Below are 17,351 nucleotides of genomic sequence, written 5' to 3'. Positions count from 1 at the left end.
CAAAAAGTCAAAAAGCTTAAAATAGAACTACTCTCTAGGCACTAGTATAATACTAGCAACTCAGGAGGCTCGAAGCTGAGGATCACTGTTCAAAGACAGTATGGGCAGGAAAGCCTGGGAGATTCTTATCTTCTAATGATCACCAGAAGTGGCTCTGTGGCTCAAACTGGTAGTGCTAGCCTTGAGCAAAAAAGCTCAAGGATAGTGCCCAGGCCCTGAGGTCAAGCCCCACAACTGAAAAAAAAAATTGAAAAAAAAATGCAGACAGAAAAGTTATACAAGTTGATAACTATAGTTCCAAGCAATTATTATATTCTTGAAAATTTCACAATCTGATTTAAGTATTCTCATTGCAAAGAATAAGTCCATAATGTGAACAGATGGAGCTAATTTAGCTTAATTTAGCATATCTACATGCATCATATTTCAAACAATATGTTATGGGCTTAAAGTAGGGCTCACTGATAGAAAGTTTGGGTGAGATCTTCACTCAGTCCACCACAAACACAAACAGAATTACAAGAACATGTTAAGCCAAGCTCTGGCTAGTCAGCTACTCAGAAGGATAAGATCTGAGAATTGAGATTCAAAGCTAACCTGGGAAGAAATGCCCATGAGACTCTTATTTGCAACTAACCAGCAAAATACTGGAAATGATGGTATGGCTCAAGCGGTAGAGTGCCAGCTGTGGATGACAAAAGTCATGGACAGTACTCATACCCTGAGTTCAAGCCCCAGCATTGGCACACACACAAAGACACACACACACACACACACACACACACACACACACACACACACACACACCATGTTGTATGGGATAAATATATGCAGCTATTTGTCAACTAGGAATAAATATATTACAAAAAATTACTCCAGAAAATAATATATTTTTCACTTTACTTCCAAAAGACCAATTATTTTAGATCAATTATCAATAATTTTCACTCTGCTTCATATGGCTTCTGGTCATAAAGTCTGTGCACTCTGAGTGATTAGACAATGGACAGCAGGTTCTGATGCTCCTGTCACTCCAAGACCACTTTATCTAGTGCTGACTGGAATTGGTCATATGTGTGTGACATATGCAAACTTCAGTCCAGTTCCTGGCTACTGAGAAGGAAGCCTTACCTCTCTGAACTTAGTAACAGATCTTGTATTTCTTGAATAAATCTGAAGGTCACATCTCTGTGCTTCCCCGTGTGCACTGTTAGCTAATGAGAGTTGGGAATTCTGAACACAGCCATCTACAAATTGTTTAGCAAATGAAGCCTGAGTGAAACCATTTGCAGTATGGAGCTTCATGTGAGGCTGTAACTCTCAAGTTACATTTCAATGAGGAAGCTATAACATTTTCCCCTCATCGTTTGTCCAGAAAAGAAAAAAGAAAATGAAAAACTCTGGCAATGTTATGCAGCATTATTTACCATAGCTAAACTATGGAACCAACCCAGATGTCCCGCAGTAGATGAATTGATCAGGAAAAGTGTGGTGTATATATACACATTGGAATTTTATGTTTTTATCAGAAAGAATGTCATTGCCTCATTCATAAGAAAATGGAAAGATTTGGAAAAAGTCATACACAGTGAAGTGAGCCAGACCCAAAGAAACATAGACTCTCTGGTTTCCCTTATTGGTAATAATTAAGATATGTCTAGGATAGTCCTAGCAGATGATCACAATATATTAATAGCTATGTATATATGATCAAATAAGATGATTCTAAGAGAAATTATCTCCATAATATGGAAACAAGTAGTTTATCATTGATGTTATTTTTAATATACTAAATGAAATTATCTTTTTTACTTCTGTTTATCTTCCCTATGATTTAGCTCCTGTTGTCACTGTATTTGATTCTGGTACCCTGGGTATTTTATATATGTTTGTCTGAATTAGGGAAGGGAGGGGGAACATTATAATGGTGAGACAACGGGTAAAAGGCGAATGAATGCAACAGCAATACTTTTAAGACTAAACTAACTATACAACTTTGGGGGAAGAGTAGGGAGAATTGGGGAGAACAGAAGGTGGGAGAAAAAAAGAGAGGCGGTAACAAGTTGGACAAGAAATGTACACACTACCTTACCTATGTAACTGTAACCCCACTTTACTTCACCCTGACAATTAAAAATAAAATAAAAAGAATACTCTGCAAATGTTAAAGCTAACTGTCTGCTTTAGAGGATCAAAGGTATCAGGCAGCATAGGGCATTATCATTTTCAAAGCAGAGGATTGCTATGCACAACCCTTAGCTTGATAAGAAGACATGGTACATGATACCCTCTATGAGAGTGACATTCCTCTGGTGGTACATGTGCAATGTCTATCACCTCATGTCCTGTGTCCAGCAAAATTAAGGTAGGTGCAACCCACTGTGCTGAAGAAAATTAATCCTCTCAATAATCCCAATAAGTAGAATCTTGTTATGTGATTGTTGTCAGAAAACTGAATGTCAGGCATGAGAAAGATAACTCCTAGGGTCTAGACAAGAATGAAACTTAATCCAAACTAAAATGTCAGATTCCAAGAGCAGGGAATTTGAGAAAGAAAAAGGAAATAAACAAGCTTAAATAGAGCTGCTATGCAAAAGAGAACACAACTTTTGAAGATACCCCTAAAGCTCAGAAGGAGAGATTAGTCAAAGTTCAGATTTGAGACAAGAATACAATTTGCAGCAACATGACACTATACGGGTAGGGAAGAAACATTTGAGCGAAACCAGACTGAAAGGAAAAACTGACTTCAGCAGGCTTTTGGCTGTTTCCCTGAAAGAACAAGTTCCTGGATGAGTTCAAAACATGCAAAGTCTTTGGATTACACTTTCTCATACTTTCAGAATCCACCTAGAAAATACATCTTCATGCCTGAGTTCATCCATCAAGAGGATAATGGCCCCAAACACTCCAAAAGAAAACGTAAGCTATTTGAAGGAAAGAAGGGAGTGTGGGTAAGTATGAGGATGAAGTGGCCTCTTAGGAAGGTTTTGTTCTTCTCCCTATTGAGAGAGAGGAGAGGCATGGGAGGCTAGCCAAACAGAATTGGAGGAGATGGAGGAGTGTGCTTGCTTTGGGGTACACCAAGTCACCGATGCCCCTTAAGGAAACATGATCCCTTTTCTGAGTCTAAGAGGAAGAAAAAGCTCTAGCCACATTTCACTTCCTATCACATACCCTAATTTTGTGTCTGTTTTCCCACAGTAAATTTAGTACTATCATTCACCTTAAAATTAACCCAGGGAGAAGGCTAAGTATCTCTTAATATAAAAGTGCAAAATTGATGCTAGCAAAAAAAAACAAGTCAAAAATATTGAACAGGAAAATAGAACCTATGCTTCTGTAGCAAAATATAGCTCTGTATTTAATATCTGTAGTCAATGACTAGAACTTGAAATCCTAATCAATACTGTTTCTACTAAAATGGAAGTTGTGGATGGGAACTACTGCAAATTCCTTTCCAATTGTCTGCCTTCATATAAACTGAAAATTGTGGGCTTGTGTTTGCTTGCCTTTAATAACATCTCGTATCATTTGTCTGTCTTCTTTGGGAAGAGTTGCATGATAGGCTTTGTGAGTTAGAGAGACCTGTATTACATGCTGACTGCAGGGTGTCTGACAAGTTAATTCAGCATCTCTAGTTTTGTTTCCTATGTGTAAAATGAGGATACCAATAATTAACTCACCCAACAATGGAATGGATTACTCTGCAGGTGGGGCGGAGATGGGGAGAGACAGATACAGAGACAGAGACAGACACAGAGAGACAGAGTGCTTACTGGACCTGGGAACCATTCCTTATCTCTTCTCTCAAGGCTAAAACTCTACCACTTAAAGCATAGCTCCACTTCTGGCTTTTTGGTGGTTAATTGGTGAAAAGATTCTCATGGACTTAGCTGCCTGCATGGCTTCAAACCTAAATCATCAGATATCAGCCACCTGAGGAGTTAGGATTACTGGTGCCTGGCTGGGTTATTAAAAGTTCAATATCCAGGCAGGTATATAAATAAGTGAAGTAGACTGGTTTGCATGAATTACTGTATAGTGTAGGCTCCACTAAAAGTCTATTCACCTAAATACTTTTAAGCAATATTGTAGTTAAACAACATTCCTTCACTCAACAAACTTGCCCCTCTATAAATGACAGGAATTTTCTAAGAGACTTCAAGATTCCAGTATGCTGAACTTGATGGGGTTGAGCTTCAGAGCACTTTACTATAAACACACTACCAACACTGTAACCACTGCTTACCATATTCTGGGGACTACACATCATTACCTCATGCTCCATTCACATTGTGAGGTGGAGCTATCTCCTAGGCCAAAAACTAACATCTCCACATTTTCCTGACCCATGACCTCGGGATGAATGTCTTTATGTTCTTACATCTTTATGTCTTTCCTTCTTTGCTTCCCTCTCTCCCTCTCTCCCTTCCCTTCTCTCTTTCTATGCTGGCACTAGGGATTAAACTCTTAGCTTTGTCTCTTCATTCAAGGCTAGCTTTCTATCACCTAAGCCACACTTCCACTTCCAGGTCTTTGGTGGTTAATTAGAAATATGAATCTCAAAAATATTTCTGCCCAGCCTGGCTTCAAACTGTGATCCTTAGATCTTCCTGAATATCTAAGATTACAGGTGGGAGCCACCTGATACCATGCCAGTTTTTAAAATGGTCCCAGGAAGCAGAGTTGTCACCTTACCAATACTTAATGAATAAAGAAATGTTGGAGTTGCCTTATAGACACTTGCAAAACCAGCATACATTCATCTTACAAACTTACCTTAGGCTGTTAGAGTGTTGGTGTTGGTATTCATTTTTTTTGTTCATTTTTGTGTTTTTTAATGTTGCTATGTACATGGGTTTCTCTTCCTTAAACTTCAAAGTTCTCTTTTTTTTTTCTATATAGGAAAGAAAATGTCTCTTTTTATAGTCATGTGATTAACCTGTATGCTAAGACCAAGGGCCAGCATCAAGTCAAATGATTGTGAGCCGTGCCTTTAATGTTACATACTTTTACCATGATTTCATAAATCCAAAAGAGCAATTCTTTGTATCTTTGAATTTGGGAAACAACATAGCACAGTGAACAAAGAAGTAGGTTTGGGACTTTTTCAAACTCTGGCTGCCACTATGAAGGAATGTGTCTTTTTTCAAAAACCTAAGTTGACAGACCTTGAAAAAAAATCACAAAGCTAGTACCAACATGTTTGAAGAAAATATCTGTTAAAGGCCATTTGGCTGTTAATAAAGCCAGTCTCCATAAACATATGCCAGTTCGTGAGACACACATTCCTTCAACATTTAAGATTTACTGAGAGCTTTGTTAATTATGTAAGATGTGTTGGTGCTCTAAAAAACCTAGTTCCTAGCAGAAGAGATTCAGTTCTAAGGCCATAGAAACATTTACATATGTAAATACAGTTATTTGTGTACCCACCACTTAGCAAACACGGTTTGGTATAATCTTGAAAATATTTTTTTTGCTTTGTAAGTATAAATAACCTCATTTGACAGTGGAGGAAACAGATGTTCAGAGATATTATGTAACTTGTCCAAGAGAATTGACTATGACTTAGAGGATTTTTTTTTGTAGACTTCAAGAGAAAAATTCTTGAAATGTGTTACTTTTGGGTTATGTTTTGCAGTGTTATACATTAAATTCAGGCACTTGTACATGTTAGGCAAGTCCTCTACCACTGAGCTACATTCTTAGCATAATGTGTATTTCCTGTTTTTTTTCTTAATTTGGTATATATATATGTGTGTGTGTGTGTGTGTGTGTGTGTGTGTGTGTGTGTATATATATACATACATGGTGCTGACAATGGAACCTTTCACATGCTAGGCGAGTGCTGTAGCTCTAAGCTATATTCTCTGTTTTTTTTTTTGTATTTAGAAGTTTATTTATATGTCATTGAAATTTACAAATCCTAATTAACTGAATATACATCTATACATCATATGTATGTTTTACATATTATTATAGTTTGTACATTGTACATTGTTTTAAATATATCCTTGCATAGACTTTCCCATATATTTACACATTCATTGATAAGTAAAAATAGATTAACTTTAAGCCCGTGAAAGGAAGAGTTCCACATTAATACTTAAATCTGAGTCAGAAGTGATTATTTTTGAAGGATAATCTGGGAAGCATATGCTAGTATATGCTTTGCACCCTTAGTATTTTGACTAGCCTCTGAAATATGTCCCTGCCCACAGGTAGGCTTTGTACCACATGAACATTGAGGGTTCTCAGGTAAGAGCCAAGTCCTGACACCTAAAGCAGGCACCTGGAACTGTCCTTTGTCTAGTACCTTGACAGCAGGAAGTATGTCCCATAAGAACCTGTAGGATTTTATGTACATCACTTTGACAATAAATAAGAAAAAAAATAAAGAACCTGTAGGATTTCTCATTTAGGAAAGGATGCAAACTTGTTAGTGAGGCATGGGTCTTTAATCCCACACAGAGTCACAAGGTGATGTTGTCAAGTGCTTAAATAAGGGCAAAATAGATCTCTAATATCCTGTTTTTAAGACCATGTATATTCTACAATAATCATTTATTTTTTTTCTTAATAAAACCATATCATCTCTGTATGTACAAAATCACCAGCAAAAGAGGTTTGATATTAAACAATATCCAACAAAAATTACTTTAATATACCATTGTTATTAGATTAATATTTGTGGTATTTTTATTACTTTTATTTATTTGTTTGTACTAATACTGGGGCTTGAACTCAGGGTCAGAATTTTGCTCACAACTGGCAGCATACCACTTGAGCCACTTCTCTAGTTCTAACTCTTTGCTAACAAATTAGAGGTAAGTGTATCATATTCATTTTCCCATACTGCTTCCCAATTACAATTCCCAAGTTTCAACCTCCTGAGTCACTAGGATTATAGGTGTGACCCACTGGATACCATATATTTTGGTTACTTTTGAATTATGTGTATTTGACAATATTAGAAACAAATACAGCATTGCTGGAAAAAAGCAAGTATATAACTCCCACATTATGGAAACTATTTTGCTTACATTTATTTTAAATTAATATAGTATAATAAAAATTAAATAATTCCCTAAAATATTTAGTACTAAATTTCAAAGGATTACATTTTGCTGTCATTGTAGCTGGAGATAAGGAAGAGACCATTTACCACAAAAGTGAGTGTATTTTCCCATCTTAGGCTATGTAGAAGACCAACTGGCATTTTCTCAAAGGAAACCCAATATGAACATTCTATGTAAATGGTATCTAGAAAATAACTTGAGTAATGTTGCTGCAGTATTCAAGGTACCAAAGTTCCTATATAAACTAAACTTTCTGAAATATCAATAAAAGCCAATATACATATCCAACAAAATACACATGTAAGTATATGTATTCCCCATGATGAGTGCTAAAATTAATGTCTAACTGATATTAGAGTAAAATGTCTAATTGATATTAGAGTAAAAGTCACTAAAGAAACAGAAATATCATAGTCTGCTATTCCAAAGGGAAGGTCATTGTCTAAAATCCAAATTTTTTTTAATATCTATGTTTGTTTCTAGTTTTAGTCTTCTAATCCCTTATTTGAAAATTGAATAATTCTTTTAGGTCATTTTGCTTCATGAATTTCTTGCTCAATATACTGTAGGCCCTCCTGTCAGAGGTATCTATACCTCTCCAAATACAATTCCTCAGTCTCATAAATTTCACAGAACATTTATTTTCGTTTGCACTGCTTTCAGGGAAAAAAAAGGGCACTGGAAATGGGGTGTTCCACCACATGGCATTTGGTTTCCTCCTTTGCTGGCTTTGTTTTCATGTGCAATAGCTGAGGGGAAGTGCTCTGTCAGCCAGAACTCCAGAATTTCAGTGACCCGTGCACACAGAGGGTGTCACTGACACCAAGTCATGATGCCGGGGTGTCACTTTCACTTCGTAGGGGCTATGCCATACCCTGTAATGACTGCACCAAAAAGGATGACAAAATATACAACCAAATGCAGCCTATATCCTGCCACCTGGGGCACAAGGCTTAATCTGTGTTTCCTTCACCTGCCATGTAAGTCCTCTTGCCAAAGCATTAGCTCTAAATTGAAAAATAGATTGATTAATTCTAAATTCATCCAGATGTATGGCCTCATATGTAGTAACCTGAAAATACTTTTGAATGAATATGTAATATGACTATGAACTGCCTAATAAATTTAGCCCAATAGCATGGCCACATACTGTTCCCTGAAACAGTCTAGATGAACTCTGTCTTTCTCTATAAAGTAAGTGCAGTAGGCAAGACCAGCTCATTTTTTAGAAGAAATAATAATTTGTGATCTCACAAGGGATGAATATTATTTTCCCTAGATTGTTTCAGAATTTTGGAAGACTTGTCTTGAACTTTGACTCTAAGGACTCAATGAAATGTCAAAGGTAACATAAGCTTCCATAAATATAATTCAACCACCCTATGGCAGCAAACTCTTAGAAGTGAGCTGGTACATTTGGCATACTATAACCTCTTGTAAGCTTATGACTGTTAGGCAAGGAAACCTTGTATTAAATATCAATTACTTATTCCTTCTGCTTTAAACATATTGTCAGCCAGAAAAGAAATGAAACAGGGTAAGGGATGGAGAAAAGGAAAGCCAACCTCCAAATGAAAGAAAAGGCAGAGATGACTGAGTTCATTTATGATTTATAACTTCTTTTCAATAGCTACTTTCATGTAATTTAAGAGATTTTAAATTGGAAAATCCACTGGACTAAGGGGCGAAATCCAGGAAGAGAAACAAAACAAAGCACAGCAGGCTGGTGCAAATTTTCATAGCTTGTAATAATAGTTCTTTATCAGTCCTTGTGCTTGATTGAATATCTGAAGGAACTGTGGTCTGGTTTTCATTACTCCACACCTGCTGCTATTGCCTGGTTGTTCAGCAATTCCCAGCCATTGGGCCTGGTGGTAACTGTTCTGTTTTATGTTGCTATATTACACAGAATGAGAATGGTTGTAGCCACCACCCAAGAAAACATAAGCTTGAATAAAGAAGTCTTGACGAAGTAGTTCCCAATGAGACCTCTAATACAGAAGTGAGTATTTGTCTCAGCTTGACTACGATCCACTTCTTACACGGTATATGTGGGATGCAAGAAAGAACCAAAATATATCGTTCAGAGGGTAAAATAGAATTACAGACTGCTGGGCTAATACATTAAAATTAATTCTGTCTTTTCCCTTCCTCTCTAAGGAGAGTAATGTCTGTACCTTCCCATACCTCACTCACCACTAACTTGCAGAGAATATCCAGCATGTGAAACAGCTCATGACAAACTGATTTCATATCAGATGTTTAGAAATAAAAATAAATAATTTCTTGCCTCTGTAATGCTCAGTTCTGATTGCATTCTCGTCATTTGAAAACAAAGCTGTAAATGATTGAAAAGCAAGCATCTTGGTGAAAATCCAATCCAATTTATGTTCTCTAAGGACATGCTCACTCACCGCTTTTTAGTAGTTCTGATTAAAAAAAAAGAAACAACAATCCCTGAACTCCTTCATTTCTTTCTTAATCACGCAATCATCATGAAGAAGGTTTCTAGTTCTGCCTTATTTAAGAAGTGCATGGCATCTCCTCTACTTCTTTGCTTTTTTAAAGTTATTTTACCAAAACACAGAAACAGTCATGAATTACTAAGGTAAAAGAGTTACCAAATTTAAACAAAACTAAAACCAGCTCAATTTTTTTTTCACAAAGCTGTACTTTTTTCTTGAAGAAACCACAGAACAGGTTTGAGAAATACTAAAGCCATGATATATCACATAAGCATATATCTCAAAAAATTATTTTTTACTAAATATTGTTAGTTTTTTGTAAGAAACCTACTAGGTATTTTCAGTGTCCCATGTAAAACTCCTCTAATCATTATAACACTCTATAAATGAGGCTTTATTATAATCACAGTTTCCTAGAAGGTATAAGGAGAAACTGCCTTCAGTCACACAGGTGGTAACTAGAAAGGCGGTAAGTACTGTTCTACCACCATCAGCAGCAGCTGATACCAATACTCTGATAACAATCACATTGTAGTTCCATATATATTTCCATATGAAACTGGCTTAAAATGCTCTTGGCTTTGTCATATTTATTGATTTCAGTATTATAACGAAGAATAGATTAGGAATAACAAATAACATGTCACAAGAAGCATTCCATATTCAATGAGAATTCTGTCATGGAAGAGAGATCATATAGATCCCCAAATATGTAATATAATCTTTAAAAATGTATAGCATCCCAAGACACGAAGAAACATTAGCCACAGATACAAACAACTTCAGAAAGGTTTCAGGAAAAACAAAACAAAACAAAACAAAAAAAAACCCTGACCTTAATAAAATACCAACCCTAAAATCCTGTGAGATATTTATAGCCAAAGCTTAGATATAATGGCACCATCAGTAAATTCATTCCTAGTCAACAAATGTTACTAGAGCTCCAAAGAACAGAGAAATTAAAACATGCTTTGCATGGGAACATTTTCCCCAGTGATCCTCATTTTTGTATAGGAAATCAATTTGCATCACTGGTAATATTCACATCAGACAACACAAAGTTGTTAGGAGGTAATTTAGTTTTCTGCTAAAGCAATTTGATACTTGTTCTGATTTGTGGTTTTCATTTTGTTTGTTAATGAAAAAAATTAATGAGCAATGTTACCAGAAATACAACTCATCAAAGCATTGACATTATTAAAGCAGTTTCCCATATACTACACTTCCTGATCATGGTGCAGCTGGGGCACCACTTCTGCCAGGAAGGCAGTTGTGAATTGGATAGGCAGGAATTTCATGTCTGGAGACCCTCCCACGTACCTTTGCATTGATTTGTGTTTTTGTCAAGAATTGCCTTTGTGGATACAATTTTTCCATACCTAAAAAGAAAAAAAGAAAGAGAAAAAACATCCATGTTATTATAACTCAATGGAGTCATTTAGCACGCATTTTTTATTATTACCATCTTTAAACAGTTAGTACAAAGGGCTTTCAAAACAAGTCAGATTATGAGTACAATGTATCTTGATTAATGTCACACTTTTCATCATTCTTCCCTATCTTTCACAATCCCACAAATACCCTCAAGTTACATGGTTCCATTTTCACATATGTACATTGAATATAATGACTATATTCTATCCCTCTCTTTGTCTTCTCCTCGCTCTGTGACCCACCCCCCCACAAAACATATTTCAGCATTGTGGTATTTGTTAACTAACTTAAATGCACGTAGGTGCACACAAAACTGAGCATGAAGAAAACACGCTGTTAGCTACCACTTTAGACATGGGTGCCTCTCCTAAGTTCTTTTTTGAATTAGGAACCAGCTTCCTAACATAAGCACTGGGCAGCATCTTCACAGACACTCCCATGAGGCTGTCATATATAGGTGGCTGGAAGGGGATGGTATGTGATTGAAATAAAAGTAAATATCAACCTATGGATTTGTGGAGACAAGTGAGCCTTGCTGCCACATTTCATGGAGTCTATTCTCCATGCAGAGAAAGGCCTTTGCTGTAACCTTGAACATTCCAGCCAATCCTCTCCAGGAAATAGGAGTTTCTTCTGTGAAAATAAGCTATTCACAAAAACCTATGCTTCAGTTGACCTTTATGTGTTTGAGAACTCAGATGCAGGGCTTCCGAAGTAGTGGAGTGCAAAAGATAAAGAATAACAAACATGGCATCTGTTTGGTTGGATGAGTCATATGTACTCTATGCATGATTTCATCATCCATAAGGACATACACATTTACATAAATCATGACCTAGAAAATTATTTATAAAGAGATGAAGATAACGTTGCAGGTTGTTATGAAGATTTACTGAGTGCTTAGGACCCTGGCTGATAAGTGCTCACTAAATTGAGCTTTTCTTCCAATTATTCTCTCCTGCCTTGGGGATGAATACAGCAAGACCTCAGGTAGATGAGATGGATGGTTGCTAAAAGGTATATAAAGTTAGAAAAGTAAAATCACAAAAAGTTGTTATGAGGGGAAAAGTCCAGTGCCAGGCACTAATACTTCTAGCTACTTAGGAGGCTCAAGTCTAAGGATCATGGTTCAAAGCCAGCACAGGCAGAAAAGTCCATGAGACTCTTAGCCCTAATTACCCAACAAAAATGTGGATGTGAAGGTGTGGCTAAGTAATAGAGAAAAAACTTTTAATAGAAAAGCCAAGTAAGGGGGTTGGGGATATGGCCTAGTGGCAAGAGTGCCTGCCTCATATACATGAGGCCCTGGGTTCGATCCCCCAGCACCACATATACAGAAAATGGCCAGAAGTGGCGCTGTGGCTCAAGTGGCAGGATGCTAGCCTTGAGCAAAAAGAAGCCAAGGACAGTGCTCAGGCCCTGAGTCCAAGCCGCAGGACTGGCCAAAAAAAAAAAAAAGAAAAAGAAAAGCCAAGTAAGAGTGTAAAGCCTTGAGTTCAATAACCAGTACTGGCACAAACACATACATAATTAATTAAAAAATTAAAGAAAGAGCTCTAGAGGAGGTGAATGTTATTTATTAAAATATATTTTACATGTATAATTTACACTGTTATTTTTAGTGTAAGACGTTTAGGAATTATTTCCAATAAGCTCACTCTTACCAAAACCCCACAAGTCTTCTTTATTAACTCAAAATAATTATTACCTCCATGTCCTGTTTTCAGATTTTATTTCATCACAAGACTGTCTTGGGAAAACAGCCAGGAAAATCATCAAAACTTCTGTTCACAATAATACCAATTAGCTAGATGTCATGTTTACTAGCTTTGGTATATTCAAGCAAATAAATATTTAGCATGGACACACAATAGAAAAGAAGACAAGAAAAAATTTTAAATGTTTTATTCCAAGAAAAGTACCACTTCATTTAGTATGTGAGACATTCTTTTTTAAAAAAAGAACTCAAAGCACTTATAACCAACACAAACCACAGACAGAAACTCTTAACACAAAAGCTGTATAGAGGCCCCTAGCTCTTTTCTTTAGTTGAGCAAGCACCCAATACATTTTGGTAAAAGCATTTTAGTGAGAACTCCCAGCATTATGAGAACAGTAAGCATTTGAACAGAAACCTGAGCCACTATGGGAACAAGAAGGTCCCTGATTCTGACACATTTTAGTTAGGCCTGACACCTTTTATTTCTGTCACCATAAAGTTTGTTCCCTTTTCTTTCAGTTTCATCCAGCAACATGAGTTATATCATCACTCAAGAACTCAGCTGAAGGAGAGTTTAAGTTCTCTATTATGAACTGTTGTATAATTATATTAAGTTGACAAAGACAATAAAAACTTTGAGGTATAATACTAATGAAAAATTTCATAAGTATAATAACTACTGCAAGCTTTTTAGTAGATACACAGGTTTTACTATTGAAAGGGTTATTAAATGCAATGAAGTCAAAGGCACATTTCTCAGAGAGATTGTGGACAAAATTGAGTGGCTTGAGCTGTCAGTGAAATATTTCTGTGTTTCATAGCATTTAAAAACACACTTCTGTGATTAAACTGAACAAGAATGTGACTGCTTTATTTAAAAGACTCGGATTCACAAAAGCAAAACAAATAAAGCCATAGAAGCTAAAAAGAAGTAGTTTCCTGAAGGTCATTTTTATTTCTTTCAAAGCTCACATGCACAAAAAAACAACAACAAAAAACAGAAGAAATCAAATCAAGTCTAAGTTTAAAATAATACCTTTTCCCATAATTACAAAAACATATAAAGCAAAGTATCCAAGTGGAAGAGAGGTTATGCTTTTTTTTTTCAACACATTGACATCTCTGTATTAAATTTTGAGAGGCACGTTGCATAAAGCTACTCTGTGTCACCTCAGGAGAACAGTAGTTGTGGAACTATACCAGTAAGCCCACTGACTAATATTCAGATAACTCATAATAATATAAATCATTGATGCAGTCTAATTGCTTCTGTGAAAATTACTGGCTTAAGAGACTCTATGTATTATATATAGAACATTTAAAATTATATGTAAAATAAATGTAACTCCCTAATTAACTACATAAAAGTATATGTTAAGCAATGTTGCTCAAAAACAAGTTTGCAAGCCATGTGTAGATTCCTCCTGTTATCCTAGCTATTTAGGAAAATGAGTTCTGAGGATTGAGGTTCAAAGCCACAGAGAAGTATGTGAGATTCTCTTTTTTTAATTTAATGTTATTTTCAAGGTGGTGTACAGAGGGGTTACAGTTACATAAGTAAGGTGGTGAGGACATTTCTTATCATACTTGTCACTCCCTCCCTCATTTTTCTCCCTCCTTCCCTCCCCCATAGCACCCCCATAGTTTTACAGTTAATTTCCAACATATTGTCTTGTGAGTATCACTGTTGCATTGGTTCACCCTTTATCCTTTATCTCACCAGAGATGCTTATATCTAGTTAGCCAGTTTGGAGCTGGGTCTCAAATGCTACAGTGCCAGATTTCTGTGAAAAAGCTAAAGAATAATACCCAGACTTTGAGTTCAAGCCCAGTACTAATACACACACACACACACACACACACACACACACACACACACACACACACGAGGTGTATGCTTGTAATAGAAATCAAAATCAGTAGTTGTTAGGGTTCCAAATATTTTGGTGGTCTAATGCTTAAATTCAAGCTGATGTTATAATTTGATTTGTTAGGACAATCCAGAGAACAGATTTTAAAATTTATGTAATCTGTCTTAACTCCAGTATCAGTAACTTCACATTTCTTTATTTGTCTTAATCCTCCCCAGTGGTTCTGCAGATGTATAAGCAAACCACCTAGTGCATTCCTTTCATTCCACAGGGCATTTTGCATGACAAAAACACTTCTAAATACTTAAGTTTCTGCCACTCTGGAGGGTCTCAGACTTAAGAACAAATGTATCTGTTCCCTATATACCAGAAAAAAAATAGAATGTCTTCTCACAGGTTCCTCACCTGATAATTCACATTTTTTAAATTATTAATTTCTACCACAAGGGCTCACATGATTGTTTGCACATAATATGGAATCTGTTCTCTCCCCACCCAAAGCCTTTTTTTTTAACTTTATTGAAACACCTATGACTATGAATCTTTAAGTGCAGACCACACTCACTGCCTAATGCTTAAGGGAAGAACCGATGGCTAGTGCATATTTCTAGTGGAGATCATCTACACTTAGTAGAAGTATAGCCCTCTCACTGTAGGTAATGGTCCTCCAGGATAGATGAGATCAGTTGTTCTTAACTGGTAAGCTAATCACTAACTGGCAATGTTCTGCTCTTGTGTAATTATCCTTATTTTTTTCTATTTGATTGTGCCTTAAGAGTGCTTAATAGATAGCACTGTTCTCACAACAGTAAACTATTTGTTATCACATGCTCAGTTGAATTGCAGTATCATCTCAGGAAAAAAAAATCCAAGAATAGGTTTTATATTTTAATAGTTCTTTAGTCCTGCATGGTGCTTTATATCTTATTTGTACTAAGAGCAGTCAAGGGAGACACTGTACAAAGCTTGGTTTCTTTTTGTAGTCTTTGTAATCCCACTGTGCCCATAAATCTAACAAAATTTGATTACTAGAAGATTCTTAGAATTTTCCTTGCTATAATATAATTATATCAACATCTGATTTTCTTCCTGATTTCCTGCCTGTCTGCCTATAACTCCCTTTGCCTAATATCGGTTCCCTTTTCTCCTTCAGATACAGTTTACTCTCCTTTTTCCCCCTGTATTGGGAGCTGCCTCTGTCCCAGGCTGCCCAGGACTATTCCCATCTCAACTCAGGACTCATTGCAGGCTGAGCCTTGACAGCTACTTGAGAAGATAGACCATGCCTTCCTTGTTTGTATCTTTAGCCATTAACACAGTACACAGATGAGAACAGATGTTCAAAAAAATTAAGTAGACAGTTATGAGTGGGATAATCCTGTATAAATAACAAACATTTAATCTTGAAAATAAAACTTTAACCTTGAAGTATTTTTTGTTGTGCACACAACAAACTTGAAGTATATTTTGTTGCAATCATAAGAGGTAACATTATCAAGAAGGTTGTGTTTCTTCTTGTATTAATGATTTGTAATAAACATATTGTTTATAATTAAAACTTGTTAATCAGCAAACTACAACCATATACTACACAAATACTCAGCAAAAGTAGAATGGACATACATTATGGTACCATAATAGGATGAGGACAACTAACTAGGAAGCAAGTAAGTGAATTACCAAAAAATGTGGAACAGAAGACACCAGAGAGAAAAAAGTCTACAATGCATTATTTTATTTATATAATTGAATGTGTTAGGCATGGTGCAAGCCTGTAACTCTAGCTACTCAGGAAGCTGAGATCTGAGGATTACCATTGAAAGCCAGCTCAGGCAAGAAAGTCTGTGAAATGCGTCTTCAGTTAACCACTATAAATCCAGAAATGGAGTTGTGGCTCAAGTGGTAGAGAGCTAGCCTTGTGCAAAAATGTGCAGGGACAGAGACCAGGCTCTGAGTTCATGTGCCTGGATGGACACACATACACAACCACACACACACACACACACACACACACACACACACACACAGAGTTTTGTTAGGAAAAGTTAATTCATTTAGAAGGCAATATCATAGAGTTACATAGAAATGGAGTTACATAGAAATATCAATTGTCTCTTGCAGGAAGTCACATGTCTACAGGTGGAAGAATTGGGGCGGTGTGGGTGATGGGAAAGGGTAAGGACCCACATGTCACTGAACCATCCATATATTGCAGAATCCTGAAGGGAGAAAGCTGTACAAAATCATGCCCCTGTGCCAACATGACACTGGTGCTCAGTCCTTGGTAGCCTCATCCCCAATCTTGTACAGAAGGTATGCGGTTCAAGCTCGGCATAGAAGAGGGTGCACTGATGATGGATTGAAAATCAAGAATATACTCCCCCACCCCCAACCCCACCCCACCAAAAAGAAAAAAAAAAAAAAAAAGAAGGCAAAAAAATCATAGTTACCCTTGGAAGCAGTAGGCAATTTGAAGGGGTCTGTGGGGTTGTTGCTATTCTGGTCATGCTCTGTTTTGTGATGTTGCTGCTAGGTGTATTGTAATTAGTGCATTTTCCTAATTGCTAAACTTAATAAAGCACAGAATGACAAGGCTGGGTGCAGATGACCCACACCTAGAATCCTATCTACTCAGGAGACTGAGAGCTCAAGATTGAAATTTGAAGCCAGCCTGGACAGAAAAGTTCATGATTCTCTTATCTCCAACAAACCAACAAAAAGCCAGAAGTGAAGCTGTGATTCAAGTAGTAGAACACCAGCCATTAACCACAAAGCT

At 36.5% G+C, this 17,351-nt stretch overlaps 1 protein-coding gene across 7 annotated transcripts in view; it reads right to left on the bottom strand.

Moving 5' to 3' along the window:
- Positions 1-17,351, bottom strand: part of Rbms3 (RNA binding motif single stranded interacting protein 3) — a 760,386-nt gene that overhangs the window by 518,888 nt on the left and 224,147 nt on the right. For all 7 annotated transcript variants that reach the window (XM_048348593.1, XM_048348596.1, XM_048348594.1 and 4 more), the window contains one exon: positions 10,871-10,929. In XM_048348593.1, the coding sequence (XP_048204550.1) occupies positions 10,871-10,929 (59 nt within the window). The remainder of the gene's footprint in view (positions 1-10,870; positions 10,930-17,351) is intronic.

The sequence above is a fragment of the Perognathus longimembris genome, chromosome 6 (genome assembly GCF_023159225.1).
Source record: "Perognathus longimembris pacificus isolate PPM17 chromosome 6, ASM2315922v1, whole genome shotgun sequence".
NCBI classification, from domain to species: Eukaryota; Metazoa; Chordata; class Mammalia; order Rodentia; family Heteromyidae; genus Perognathus; species Perognathus longimembris.
The sequence above is the reverse complement of the archived record's forward strand: the minus strand, read 5'-3'. Positions and strand labels throughout refer to the sequence as shown.